At 40.3% G+C, this 15,570-nt stretch overlaps 1 protein-coding gene across 1 annotated transcript in view; it reads left to right on the top strand.

The window, feature by feature from the left end:
• Positions 1-2,037: 2,037 nt before the first annotated feature.
• Positions 2,038-15,570, top strand: part of cwc22 (CWC22 spliceosome associated protein homolog) — an 83,543-nt gene continuing 70,010 nt past the window's right edge. The window contains exon 1 of the mRNA XM_048598772.1: positions 2,038-2,243. Within this exon, the coding sequence (XP_048454729.1) occupies positions 2,233-2,243 (11 nt within the window). The 5' untranslated portion in view covers positions 2,038-2,232. The remainder of the gene's footprint in view (positions 2,244-15,570) is intronic.

Consider the following 15,570-nt stretch of genomic DNA (forward strand, 5'->3'; position numbering starts at 1 on the left):
AAGAAGGAAAAAATTGTCAGGATTGTGAGGATTAGGAACAGCTGTATTGCACTTACAGAGAGCTGGAACCAGGCATGTCTCCTTCTGTGATTTTAACTTCTCTCTAAAATTTATGAATAATGAGCTCAAGAGAACAGCTTCATGCCTTATATTAAATGAATGTATATATTGTGTTTTAGTTTGTGAACATAGTAAGAAAAATAATACTTTTTCCCATTGAGTAGGCATGTACTGTACATAAACTAATTAACAGGGTTGGATTTAGAGTCATAGATAGCACAAGACGGTCCAAGTTTGGAAAAATGAAGATTTTTGAAAAAGTTGCAGGACATTGTCACTTTTTCCTGAGAGGTGTTAATGGGCAATAAGGAACTGGCCACCCCTTTACACCTGACCTGTTTTCTCATTTCCACGGAAGTGAATGGTAAATCAGGTACCGAATAAGTAAAACTAGCAGTAAACCCAATATAATGTTTCCCACCTGGAAGTAAAAATAAAATTTTACCTCTTTAGTATGAAGAAGGTGCATGTAGCTCAATCAGGTTGTACTCCATTTTTCATCTGCGTTTTCAGCACAGTAGAGTAACCTAATTGGTGATTAATGGCCTGAATTGTAACAAACCCTTGTGCAGTCAACTAAATAGGAGTTAGGCTTTCTCAGAACAAAGCATTTGAGCTGACATATTAAGTCTCAGTGTTTCATCCTTGCTAAATAACAAAAACTGTTAACCTCAGTACTTAATGGCCGTGAACCTTGAATGAGGGCAGCATGGTGACACAGTGGTTAGCACTACGACCTCAGAGTGCCAGGGTCCCAGGTTTAATTCCACCGTCGGGCAACTGTCTGTGTGGAGTTTGCACGTTCTCCCCATATCTGTGCAGGTCCCTTCCAGGTGCTCTGATTTCCTCCCACAATCTAAAGATGTGCAGGCTCGGTGGATTGGCCATGCTAAATTGCCCACAGTATTTAGGGATGTGTGGGTTTTATGGGGATGGGTCTGGGTGGACTTGTTGGGTCAAAGGGTCTGTCCCCACACTGTAGGGATTCTAAGTCTAAGGACATCAAACCAACGGTAAAAGGAGATCAATTCACTCAAAAAAGAGCACAATGACATGGACTGCTTAGATTAATCTCCCCATTTCCCTAGATATTAAGCATAGGCAGAGGAAGGGGTGGGGTTTGCAGAAGGAGCCAGAATATCTGAATTTATTGGGGGAAAAACATTGAACAGATGTGAGATACCAAGATGTAGAGCTGGATGAACACAGCAGGCCAAGCAGCATCAGAGGAGCAGGAAGGCTGACGTTTCAGGCCTAGACCCTTCTTCAGAAAATGATGTGCTTCTTTGCTTGCACATGTTAAAGTATGTCTCTCAGATAATAAAGCTCACAGAAAGAAAAATTTTACAAGATCAAATTACACTAATTTGTTTGTGAGGACAAGTACCTCCTTCTTTGTGTAAGACCTTGCTGCTATTCAGTGACATTTTGAAAAGATTTATTTGTGGATGTCATCAGCTGACCCAGCATTTACAGCCCAACCCTAGTTGCTCAGCTGCATTCCATGTGGGCAGGTCAAGCTGTAGGATTTCGACCCAATGGCAAAATAAAATGCTTTCAAGTCAGTTTGATGAGTGGCTGGAAAGGGAACTTACAGGTGGCCTTTCCATATATTTGCTGCCTTTGTCTTTTCAAACGACAGTGGTTGTGGAAAATTTGGTCTAAAACTGAGACAATGTCATAGACACAGACGGTTTTCTTATCTATGTTTGCGCTGACTCCTCAGGATATGGGTATCTTTTACCACGGAAGATGGTATGTGTAAGGCACACTGGATAGATCCCACCATGTGCTACAGCGGGATTTGAACCTGGATCCACGAGAGTTTACCCACGTAGCTCATCCAGGGAAAGCACCACAAACGCATGCTTGTAGTAGCTCAGTAGGACAACTTGCTTCCTGGTGCGAGTGCGTGCTGGGAGAGCTGCGCTGTAGTCCTCCAACCAGGGGAGGCGCTGGCTGTGTAACTGTGCCATCCCGGTGTGTGTGTGTGTGTGTGTGTGGGCGGCGCGCCGCGGCCTCTCTCCGTCTCCTTGCAGTGGGACAGCACAGCACCATATGGCAAAGTGAAAGTTAGGTCTGTGCGGCGATAAAGTTTGGTCGTTCGGAAGCGGACCGAAGCGCGGTGCCCTGCCTCGCACTGAGTTGGGGGCAGCCGCCTTGCACTCCAAAATGCCCAGACGGTGAGTTACTGCCACTGCGACCGGGTTTCAATCGCGTCCGGTCGCAGGCCGCGATGCCTGGAGCTGTTGGTGACCAGGAAGCCGGGCAGCGGGGATGATGTGCCGGTTAAATGCCATGGACACGCTGCAGGATGAGGTCGGGGCCCACGCGGACCTGCGTGTGTTTGTGTGTGACCCCAGCCCCGTGCTGCTGATAGTCAGGGGCCTGGCTTAGGCTGAGGGCCTGAGCGCAGTTCGGCTTCATTCGCTGCCGTTGACCGCAGATTGGTGTTGGTATCTGAAAAAAATATTGGTGATTTCCAACTTGAGTTTAGATTTCAAACTCCGGTTTCAAGTAGCTGCTCTTAACTCCGAAGAGCCCACCGTTTTTATTTCTCCTGTAAACTTTGTGTTTATAAAATATGTTTCTGACATGTATTCGAGTTAAAATGATCACGCCTGTCATTCTGAGACTTTTTTTTCCCGTAGGTTTATCTGTCCTTTAAGCTTTTTCTTTTCTAGAGCTAATCCAATCATTTGATTTAAGTTCGATGAAATGACTTTGTAAAGTTTTTAGAATGGAATTGTAGGCATCGTTTGCTGTGACTTGCGGCTTGAAATTATTAATGTAGAGCAGGGTCGTAGAACAAACTATTGATTTCATTTCATTCATACTTAAAAAAAAATACATATTTCAGGAAATATTGAAATGAATTTAGTGGTAAGTGAATGTCTTTTAATACACTTTTCAATTTTTTAAAATGATTCTAACTTAGTGTCCAAAAGATGAATGAGAACCATCATGATGAGATCTGGTTGATTACAAATATTCTTGTTTATGTTTGTGTATTTAGTCTTGAATTTGATTTGGGGAAAAAAAAAATCTCTTAAGTGTTCAGAATAGATTCCAGACTGAATTCCTGATGTGTTGGGTTATCTGAACTTGTTTGGCAGTTGGGATGTTGTAATTTATTTCCCCACCTTTTGTTTGGTGGAGTAAATCAGACAGTCTTTCCACAATACTGCAGGGGATAAGAATAGGACAAGACCATGTTGAGGGTCTGCTGTGCCATTTATTACAATCATGGCTGATCTTAAGCTGCAACTCCACTTTTCTGCCTGCTTCCCAGATTTCTTAATTCTGTGACAGACCAAATATGTGTCTTTCCCAGTCTGAAGTGTAGTCAGCACTTGAGCATCCACAATTCCAAAGATTTACAAGCCTTTGTGTCAAGATATTTTTCTTCATGCCAATCTTGAACAATCATTCCCTTATCTTGAAACTCCACCTCGATTTAGTTTCTGCAGTTGGTGGCTACAACCTCAGTGGCAAGCTTGTCAAGCCCATTCAGTATCTTGTATGTTTCAATTAGATCTCCTCGCATTCTTTGAAATTTCAAAGAAAATAGGCCCAATAGGTCATTCCTCATGTCATCTCATGTCAACCTAGTTAACTTCCACTTTACTGCCTCCAGTCAAACCTTAGACATGGCAATTGAAACTATGCTGTGTCTCAGCAAAGTGCTGTATAATTCCAGTAAGATTTTGTAATTCCTGTAATCTGTCTTCAGGTAAAGAAGGCAAAGTTACCATTTGCTTTCATAATTGCTTGCTGTACTTGTATGCTCACTTTATGCATTCCTTGTAAAAGCATGCTCAAGTCTCTGTGTGTGAAGGTTGATGAATATTTTGCCTTGTAAAATACATCTGCTTTTTTATTTGTTGGACCAAAGGAAGAAACTTCATTTCTTCACATTATACCCTAACTGCAATCGTATCAAGTCATTGAGCAACCTGTCTACATCTGTGTAGCTGATCACTGAAATCAGGTATCCAGCTAGCTTAATGTCATCAGCAAACATAGATACATTACTGTCTGTTTCTTCAGCTGGACGATGGATATAGATTGTAGTAGCTGAGACCCCAGTGCTGATCACTGCAGCATTCCTCAAGTTACAGCCTGGCAACTTGGAATTTCCCTCTTTATGCAGTGTAACAGTATAAATGCACTGTTCATCCCCATTTTGTTTTTACCCATAAACAGTCATTTATCCATGATCATATTTTTTCCTGGCTCATAAATGGTGCTTAACTTCCGTGAGACTTTATTGAATGCCATTTGGAAATCCAAGTGTATGACATCCATGATTTACCTTCACGACTAGTTGCATCCTCAAAATCTCGAATGAAGTTTCCACTTATAACCAAAGCCCAGCAATGCCTTCAATTCCACATAAAATATTCGGACTGTGTCTTGGTATTCCTCCATAAAGTATGGTCTGCAATGCTCACTTCCATGTCTTAGCATGTGCGTTTGTGGTATGTTAAAAAGTTTTTAAATGATCTTAAGACATGACATATGATTCTGAAAACTGCAATTTTTTCCTAATTGTTGGTAAGTGTCCTGTTGCATTTGTTTACAGCAAACCAGTGAATGTTTTATCATTCATGCTTTGCACGTCCCCGTTTTTGTGGCTATTGTTCAGTTGTGTACTTGTCATTGCCCTCAAGCATATCCTTAAATAAAGCATCAGTTGGGCCTCTGAAAACTGCCAGGGCCAAGAGAGGCTTCAGGTAGGCAGGACCTTTAAGAATGGTGAATATTCGACTGGAGGTGAAAGGCTGGAGACCAGGCCATTGTTTACAGAGGGGCAGTCATATTGCCAGTACAGTGACTAGAAACTGATCAAATGGTTGGCCTGATCTCAAGACTATCCCAGGAATCAGAAATTGAATTATGCTTTGGACGTTATGTCCACTGATGGATGTTCAATATGTATATTTGACCTTCTTTGCAGGGGCGCTGAGTTTTCAACTCATTCTATTCTTGTGAAGTATTCCAGTTGAAATTATTTTAGGTATTAACTTTGTTCATGTGTCCTTGGGTTGACTGTTGAAGTTATAGTTGAGAGATTTGAGCCCTTGACCCAAACTGACATGATAGTGCATGAATGACGGTATGAGGACATTGTTAACGATACCATCTTTTGGATGAGATTTTATTCTGAGGCCCCATCCCTCCTCTTGGATCAGTCAAAAAGATCTTTGACATGATTTGAACAAAGGAATGTTCTCCCAGTGTCTTGGCCAATATTTGTTCCTCAACTAACATTATTACAAATCAGACTATCTTACAGGCTATCGCTCTTTATTTTGGGCTCTTAATATATGCAAATTGATTGCCAGATTTGCTGTTGAAAAGTGATCTTTGTACTTTCTAAACAGTTTATTGACTAAGAAGTACTTTGGGATGTCCTGACAAATAAATATATACAAAAAGGACTGTAAGAAATTTGTTTTCACACCATCCAGGAAAAGTTTTTTTGTGCTTTTAGTTATAATTATAAATTGTTGGACATTGGTGAACTTGAAATACCACTGCAGATGTTTTCTATTTGAACAGTGCATATGGGTGAACACCGTTAGCTAGGGCAGCATTTTATGCCCATCCCTAATTTCCGCAGAAAAAGTGTTAGTGAGCTGTCTTCATGAATCGTAACAGTTCATTGGGGGATTTTACACTGACAGAACTCTCTCTATCAGAGCACTAGGAGTTTGACCCAGCAACAGTGAAGGACTAGCAATTTAGTTTCAAGTTTCAAGGAGGAGAACCTGTAAGTGATGGTGCTCCCATGCATCTACAGCCCTTATCCTTCTCGTTGGTCCATGTTGCAGGTTTGGAAGGTGCTGTAGGAGGAACTGCTGTGAAATTTTCAGATTTTGAACCAAAGTCTGTCTGGTTTCATGTGTGTCGATGTGTGCATTTATTAATCAGCTCAAAATTCCAAATCAATGTCTGACTGTATTCGGATGGATTTTAATTTGCCTTTTCTGCAATGTTTACGTTAGGTTAATGTCAAAACTGGGAACTTAGTTTCCATAATTGATTGAGAGCAAAGGTATTCAGGTACCAAACAGGGATTGCCAAACAGTATTTAAGTGGGATGAAATTATGTGGAGGATTGGAAACAAGATTAAAAATTGTTTATAAAGGTGAAAGCAAAGAGCAGGAGTAAGCAGAAGTTTTTCAAGTGCCGGAAGTGCTTCCAGTTCTGTCACTAAATTAATGATTTAGATTTCATTCTAAACGAGGCGTCTGCAATCTGTGGCTCCATTATCATGTGTGGTACTTGAATATATAGTTTGAGGCTCCAGCTTTTTCCAGTTGGATTACATCAACATAAAAATAAGTTTTAATAAAATAGTCAAGAAATGCAATTTATTTTCCTAGGGAATAACAGAAATCCTTGTGTGACATTTTCCAATGACAAATTAATATTTGTTGAAAAAGTCACCATGCTGTAATCCAGTTTGAGGGTAAGTTGTAACATGATTAGAGGTAATGCATTTTGTTTGCAGTATGGTTTTGTGATTAACCATTATTGTTTCTCATATAACTGAAGTAAATTATTCTGTATGTGATGTTAGATACTATATTCAAACCATGAGTCGCAAAAACTGCCTCAGTTCCGTACATCGTAAATTAAAGTTTGTTTTCAAAGTGACTTTATTGACAATTATAATTAATAAAGTCAAAAATGTCATGATTCAGAATTGGGTATATTTTAATTTCTGAATTTTCTTTTGATACACTAATTTAAACCATGTATTTTGTTTATTATTGTACATAAGTTATGCATTCAACGAGAGACTCTGGGCAATTTTCCAAGATTTTGCTTTCAAAATGTTGTATTTTCCGCTTGTAGCTCCCAATAATTACTATTTTGGGCTCATCAGATTAAAAGGCTGTTGACCCCATTCTGGAACGAGCTTCTACAGAAGTGACTTCAAAATTTCTGGAGAATTTTGTAGTGCTACACCTTTCCGGCTGTAATCCTGCCCATATTGTGAACTGGCAGTAAACGAATTCAGTACCCAAAGTGTTGTCATATCTTGTGGACATGTAAAAATGTCAATATTTAAGTTGGTAATATCCTATCATTAAAATAGAAATGAAATATCACAGAATAGGCACAGTGCAGAAGAGATCCTTTTGGCCCATTGTGTTTGCACTGGCATTCTGAGCATTTTAAACTTAGTGCATTCTCTTGCCTTTTTCCTCCTCCTCCTGCAGCTGGTTTCGATTTAAGTAATCATCCAGTGCCGTCTTGACTGCCTCCACCACATTTCCAGGTGTTGTGTGAGAAAAGACTTTTTGATTTTGATAACTTGCATCAAATCTCCTCTAAGCCCTTTGCAGGACAAACCATCCAATCTTTTCTCATGACTGAAGTGTCTCATTGCTGGAACCATTCTTGTAAGCCCCTTCTTCACACCAGTGTATTCACATCATTCCCAGAACTCTACATAAGGCTCCACCTAAGACCAACTAATATCTTATATAAGTTCATTTTAAGTTCCCTGATCTTGTACTCATGCCCCATGTTTATGAAGCCTACAATCCTGTATACTTTGTTATTTGAATTTTTGTGGTGGCGTTCATACAGCTTTTATTCAATGCCTTAAAATGGTGAATGAAGAGCTTATAGCAAGCAGGTTGAGGATTGCACCTTAGAAAGAAAATGTCAAAAATGTTCAGCACTGAGAATAGAATGTCCTGAGACATAAGAGCAGTGCTCCACCATTCAGTGAGATCATGCCTGATTTGACGATCCTGAACTCCACTTTACAGCCTTTTACTCATAACCCGATTCTCTTCCTGATTAAAAATGTGTCTGCATCAACCTTGAATATACTGATCGACCAAGCATCTGCAGCACTCTGCTGTAAAGAATTCCACAGACTGTCAGCCCTCTGGCGGGAAATAAGAAAAAAAAATCCTCCTCATCTGTTTTAAATGGATGACCTCTTAGTCTGTGACCGAGCCTTCTGATCCTAGACACTCCCACAAGGGAAAGCAACCTCTCGGCATCGACCCTGTATAGCCCCCTCAGAATCTTAGGTTTTAATAATGCCTACTGTGTTCTTTGTAACCTCCCATGAGTATAAGCTCACCTCTGATCAAATGAAAATCCCACCATACCTGGAATCAACCAAGTGAACAACTCCCTATTTTTATATTCCATCCTCTGAGAAGTAGAGCTCAACATTTTATGTGCTTTTCCTGCTACCCTCTGAACTTGGATGCCATTTTCTTTTGATTCATACACGAGGAGTCTCAAATCCTTCTGAACTGTGGCTTTCTGTAATTTTTTCCCCATTAAAGAATATTCAACACTTCTTCATGCCGAAGTGCGTAACCTTACATTTTTCCACATTATATTCCATCTGTCTAGTTTTTGTCTACTTATATAACCTGCTTCTGTGGACTGTTTGTGCCATCCTCACCACTTGCTGTTCCACCGATTTTTGTGCCATCTTTAAACTTGGCCTTAATACATTCACTCACTTTTCTCATCAAAATCATTAATGTGCATTGGAAATAATTGTGCTACAGCATTGATCTCTAACTGATGGAGAACACAGATGTTACAATCCTGAAAACGCCATTTGCACCCCAACACTCCTACTTTGAGCCAATCCTCTATCCATGCCAAGATACTATCCACACACCATGGATGTGCAGGTGAACATCTGTTTAATGTGGAAGGTTTTCTTGGGGCCTGGGATGGTAGTGAGGGGGGAGGTGTAGGGGCAGCTGTAGCACTTCTGGCGGTTGCAGGGAAAAGTGCCGGGGGTGGTGGGGCTAGTGAGGAGTGTGGAGCGGATGAGGGAGTCGCGGAGAGAGCGGTCCCTCCAGAAGGCAGATAAGGGTGGGGAGGGAATTATATCCTTAGTAGTGGGGTCAGATTGCAGGTGACGGAAGTTCCAGAGAAGGATGCATTGAATCCGGTGGTTGATGGGGTGATATGTGAGGACAAGGGGAATTCTGTCTTTGTTGTTAATGCAGGGAGGGCGTGTGAGGGCTGGGGTGCGGGAAACGCAAGAGATGCGGTCGAGGGCGTTTTCGACCACTGTGGAGGGAAATTGCGGTCCTTGAAAAACAAGGACACGTTAAACAGATGTTCACCTGCACATTGATTAATGTGGTATATTGTATCCGCTGTTCCCAATGTGGCCTCCTGGACATCGGGGAAACCAAGCGGAGGCTTGAAGACCACTTTGTGGAGCACCTATGCTCGGTTCGTGACAAACGACTACACTTGCCAGTCGCGAACCACTTCAACTCCCCCTCCCACTCCTTGGACGACATGTCCATCCTGGGCTGCCTCCAGTGCCACAACGATGCCACCCGAAGGCTGGAGGAACAGCACCTTATATTCCGCCTGGGAACCCTGCTGCCCAGTGGTGGTCTTGTGGACTTTACAAGCTTCAAAATCTCCCCATCCCCAACTTCATCCCAAGACCAGCTCCTGTCGTCCCCGCCTCCTTGACCTGTCCATCTTTTCTCCCACCTATCCACCTCCTCCCACTTCACTGACCACCCCCCACCCCCACTTCCTACCTAGTAGCCTCCTCCCCGCCTCCTTAACCTGTCCGTTTTCCCTCCTGCCTCCCCGACCAACCCCCATCCCAACTCCCTACTTACACTCACCTGTACTGGCTTCATCCCCGCCTCCTTGACCCTGTCCGTCTTCTCACCACCTGTCTGCTCCTCTATCTGCTCTTCTGTCATCGCCTCCCCCTCTCTCTATTTATTTCAGAGCCCCCTTCCCCTCCCCCATTTCTCAAGAGGGGTCCAGACCCGAAACATCAGCTTTCCTGCTCCTCTGATGCTGCCTGGCCTGCTGTGTTCATCCAGCTCCACACCTTGTTGCCTATTTTCTAATCAGCCTGTTCAAAGATGTCACTACACAGCTCTGGAACAGATGGGACTTGAACCTGGGTCTCCTGGCTTCAAGGAAGGGATACTACCACTGTGCCAAAAGAGCCATTTAGAATCTCCTTTCCTCCTATGATGAATTTGTAGCTTTTGAGCATTCCCTAAGCCTTTGTCCTTTTCTAATGGGATGCCAAAAGTACCTTACCTATGTATTTTTTCTCTGAAACTTTATTCAAGGCTTCTTTGGCTTCCCGTTTGGACAGTGATTTCTAAGGCAGTTCTGAATTCCACTTCAAAGATGTTATCCTGCTGAGGCCTCACTTTCAAAGACACCAAGTGATAGCAGGTGCACGTTTTTTTTGGAATACAGAAATTAACGTTGATTGTCTAGGCAAGTGATGAATTGTTTCATAGAAGTTTTTCATTTGTCCTCAACCCTTGAAATCGATCATGATATTGCTGTTAATGCAGTGTGAGAACAACCAAATGTTTAAGTAGTACATTTTACAGCACATTTTGCATTATTTTATTCCTTTTGATTTTGTTACCTTTCATGGATGTCTTATTAGAATGAATCAGGGTGCTTGAAAATTGTCTTTCAACGTTCAAGTCTGAGAATTGGCTAAAATGGTTGTTTTTTAAAATCTCTATTTTGGCTGGATTCGAACAGAGGTAAACGGCAATGTTTTAATCCCATATGTTAGATAATACCCAGATTTTAAAAGGGAACTATGACAAGTAAATTACCAACCTATTATTGCTTACATGTGTTGTTTAGGACTGACTGAAATATTTTAAATCTTAATTAAATGAGAGTTATTTTCTAACATGGTTTTTACAACAGCTTTATAACTGAAAATTCAAAGACACTTGGCAAACTAAAAAATCAACCAAACATTGTATGATAACCAACATGAGAAAACAATGCACATCATGTCTTTGGGTATACGTTTTGATTTTAGAAACTGCATTTTATTCCATCCTGCCCAAATTTGATTTTATTTTAGTTACATTATTAGAGTTATTTTTTTCAAAATAATGACAATTTCTTCACGGTAACCATACTGTTTCCGCCTTTACCTTTTCCAACAAAGAGTTAACACAATTGTATTTTTTGTTCAGAAGAGGAGCAGTCTTGCTCCTTACTGGTACATTATTTGATATTGCTAAGCCTTTTTATTGTGAAGCAACTGAATTGTATCTATAATTGCACTGATATACTTTGGAAGTCTGCGACATGGTTAAACATCATTGTCCAAGCATGGTCTCTGGAGGGGAAAATTTTGCTCGGCACTTTGCATAGTTAGTTCGCATAGTTGTAGAGCAGAAGGGTGTTGATAACCTCAAATATTCCTTGGCTACTCTCTGACATGCAGTTTTGCAGTGTCAAACCACTTTGCATGGAAATTATTCTAACATCGGTATGATGAACGAGTTCCCTTCTGAACAAATACTTGAAATCTTAGCACAAGTTGGAATTGTACTGAACTTTGACAATGTCACAACTTTCTTTTACTGAGTTGGTAACGTAGGTGCATCAAATGGATGGACTTTTCATAGTATTTTCACCTTCAGATGCTCCAAAATGGTATACTGTGAGATGTGGATTTGAAATGTAGTTTCAGTTGTAATAAACAGTATGTACATAGGTGAATTTGTACTTAAATGTTCCAGTCAGCTTTGAGATACGGTAAAATGGTGATAAAGCAAATTGAAGAGGGTCTGTCCTCAAATTGGTGTTGAGCAGAGATTTGGGATAGCCGAGAAAGCCCTTGCGTAATCTGACTAGCTTGCAAGTGCAACCTACATCAAAATTAAACCAAATAAAAACACAGTCACACAGTAAATATGTGAAAGTGTCTTTGTTTTTCAGTTTGCTGGCGTCTTATAACGACTTGATTTATTTTGTACAGTAAAAACTCTGAATAATGTTGGAACTGGAAAAGCTGCTACCCTTTTCTGCTTAGCATGCAATCTTTAGGCAATCTACCATGTTGTGAATGCAGTTAAATTTATTTTCTGCCTTTTCATGCTGCAGTGCAAAGTCCTGCTGCATCTCTGAGGCCTTTGAGGCTTTGCCTAGGCAAGCGGGAAGGTGAACAGGCGAGCATTCTCGAATTCTTGAAGGCTATGAGGGTGATAATCAACAAATAAAAGCAAATTAGTGCGAATGCTGAAAATGCTGGAGAAACTTGGGTGTAGCAGCATCTATGGAGAACTGTACTGAACAAGAGTCTTTTCATGCTAAATGTTTACTCTGTTTCTCTCTCCATCAGAGCTGCTGAGTATATCCAAAGATTTCTGCATGTTGGAGAGATAATCTTCCTTTTCTTCCGTTGATACATTTTATCCACCTTCCTGATTCACACCTCCAATATGCTTTGTGAGCCTGATAGTGCATGGGTGACACTTGGACATTTGCAGAACAGTCTGGCTTCTTGGATTTGGATATACAAGCAGCAACATTTTGGTCCTATCCATGTTGGCACACACCATGGCAGTGATGCATTCTTTGCTTCCCTTTTCACCATTACACATTTTATCTTTAAACATTAAAGAGACTTGGTAAGAAATGAGAAAATATTCCAGCTTCTTACGTTTTAGGAGATGTCTTTTTGGTGTGTACTTAATCAGGGTGGGTGAGACCGTGTTGCAGCCATCATTTTTGGCTTGCCTGTGATTTTGTCACTCTGGTGTGACCTCACCCTGATACAAATGGATGGAGTGATCATATGACAAGCATCCATGAGCTTTCTTAATCCGGAGTGACAAGTCTCAGTTCTGAAGAAGCACCTGAAACATTAACTCTTGATTTTTCTCCACAGGTGCTGCCAGACTTGCTGAGCTTTTCCAGCAATTTCTGTTTTTGTTTCTGATTTCCAGCATCCACAGTTGTTCTGGTTTTCATACTTTCATTGCTTTCCTGTGCTATTGACATGAACAAGTGATGATTTCACCATAACCTGACCTTCGGGATATCTTGGCTAATTAGCCAATTGCAGTTTTGTTGTAAATTAGCCAGTATTCTACTTGAGTCTCTGTTCAACATATTATGCAAAAGATCACACTTTTAATAATACAGTTCTCAGGATTGTGCGTAAGTGTCAATTTGTGTTCAAGTTGGACGTCTGGGACTTTAACCCATGACTTCACTCATGAGACGAATCTGCTAGCATTCACCCACGGCTCCTACTTAGTGCTATGAAAGCACACAGAATTTAAGTGGTCGATCTTGGTAGAGTAATCTGCTTCTAATGGTAGCGGATGGGTGAACATTACACTTTAATTTGAAAAGGTGCAAGATGGAACACGACTGGTGAAAATTGCAGATATAAAGATGATGTGGCCATTAACTAATGATGAATAAGCAGATTTTACAATTGATATGCTTGTCAGCAGGGAGTCATTAAGTTGTCAAATGTGGGACTGGTGAGTGTGTGGAACATTGTATATGTTTTGAAGAGACTTGTGAAGAGTTGGAATGCATAGCTGTAGAGAAGACTGAAGAGAGCTTATGAAAATTGTTTTGGAAGCAAAAATAGTTTAAAGGAAATGCAAGAGAAACTTCTCGTACTAAAAAGCGTGGTAACTATATTAGATTATTTGCACAGAGGTAAAATAACTGAATATGTTATAAAAAAAAAGCTGCATGAATTCGTGTCAACAAATTGCATTCAGCAATGTTAGGAATGCACAAGTTTTCCTGAAATGAAGGTGTTTTCTTTCCTCCAACAGTAATTTAATGCTTATTTTTATACATGCAGGCGAAAATGTGAGGAGACGGAGACTTAAAATCTCCACCATTTTACCAAAATTATCAGGATTCAACAGTAACTTGGGGCAAGTGCTCAAGTTGTGTTTTCACCCTACCCTTGAAACACCTTCATTGAAACAGTGCTTGGACGCCTCACGGTATCTTTATGCAGAATGATATTACAAGAAGTTTTGCAATCTGTATTTTCATCAATTGTAAATCAAATTAAGACTGCTTAAATTCAATCTGGTTAGGGCCCTTATAGTTGGCTGAAAGATGATGTACTTGGAGACATGATTTGTAAGAAGTGATTTTTCCATTTGCATGTTGACTGTAGTTCACTTGATAGCACTCCTGAGGCATAAGATCATGGGCTGAAACTCCAACCAAAGATTGGAGGACATTACTTAGGTTTGCACAATTCTGCAGTACTGTGGAGAAGCTGCACTGTACAAACTTGAGTCTTTTGGATGGAATGTGAAGCCAACTCCAGTTGATATAGAAGATCCTGTTGCATTCTTTGAAGAGCAACAATTTACATGGTGTGGTGACAATATTTGTTCTTATACCATAGTTCCACAAAAATGGATTATTAATTGATTTCATGGTTGTTGGCCTCTTCTCCATATTCGAACCCCCATGAGGCAATGCTTAAAGACCTGTATCAGAAATGCTTGAAAATATTTTATGATACAATGTGTTTGTGTCCTCACTGTTGACGATGCACTTGATTTGGAAATCCCCATCTCAAATTTGTGTGTGTTTCGGTCCTACATTCAGAAACTGAAAGATGGTGAATTGAAAAAAAAATGAATTGAAAATGTGCCACATAAGTACAGAAAACTGGAACATCATTGTATTTCATGTCTTTGTCAGTTAAATATTCAAATCCTTGAACATAAACTGCAGTTAGAAAGACTGCACATTTTTTTTTATTTCTTTTGATTTGACATATGGATTTTATCAACAATAATTTGGCATAAAACATCATCTTATCAAGGTATTGTCTTAACATTGGCAAGATATTATGGTAAAATGCAGAAGCGGTGCAATTCGGTATTTTCCCTATTAGCAGTTGTTCTGTAATCAAGTTATGCAAATATTTGTCAGACAAAGTTCATGGACTGCAGGTGCTCACTTCTCAACCATGATTTGCTGTTTGGACTTAAGGATATATGCAAATGGTTTTTAATAGGTTCTTGACTACAACTGCACCCTAAACAGAAAGCAGGTACAGATAACTGGTTTTGTCTTTACTTTTAGCTGTCTTGAAATCAGATTTTGACTATTGTTTTCATAGGGGCATTGTAACGAAGGTGCTTTTCAATACATGGTGTACATTATCAGCTCTCTGTGCAGCAATTCAGTCAGTCCCATTCCCCTATTGTATTCCTGAATTCCTACAAATATCTTTCCCTCAAGTCCCCATCCAAATTCCTTTTGAATTTATTAACAATTCCTGCTTCCAATAACCTTTCAGTAAGCAGCAAGTTCCAGGTCATTGCCACCAATTGCACTTAAAAAAAAAAGTCACAGTTCTCACCAATACCTCAAATCTGTGTCCACTGGTCTTTTTCCATCAGCTAATTGAAAAATGTTTCTTTGATCTTGGGTAAACTTACTATAACCATGGGCACTTCTCTCTAAGCTTCACTCAATCTTTTTGCTCCAAGGAAAAGAATCTCCAACATAATCTTGTAGCTAAATTCTGTTGCTGTAACTATTCTGCTAAATGCCCTTCATAAAGTGAAGTGCTAGGTGCTTTATTTTAGTTGCGGCCCAGGCAGAGCTCTCCAACAGTTCAGCATAGCATCCTGCTTCTGTACTTCATGCCTCTACTTATCAAACTCATGATGACACTACTTTGCTCG

Source organism: Rhincodon typus, chromosome 7, assembly GCF_021869965.1.
Source record: "Rhincodon typus isolate 14 chromosome 7, sRhiTyp1.1, whole genome shotgun sequence".
NCBI classification, from domain to species: Eukaryota; Metazoa; Chordata; class Chondrichthyes; order Orectolobiformes; family Rhincodontidae; genus Rhincodon; species Rhincodon typus.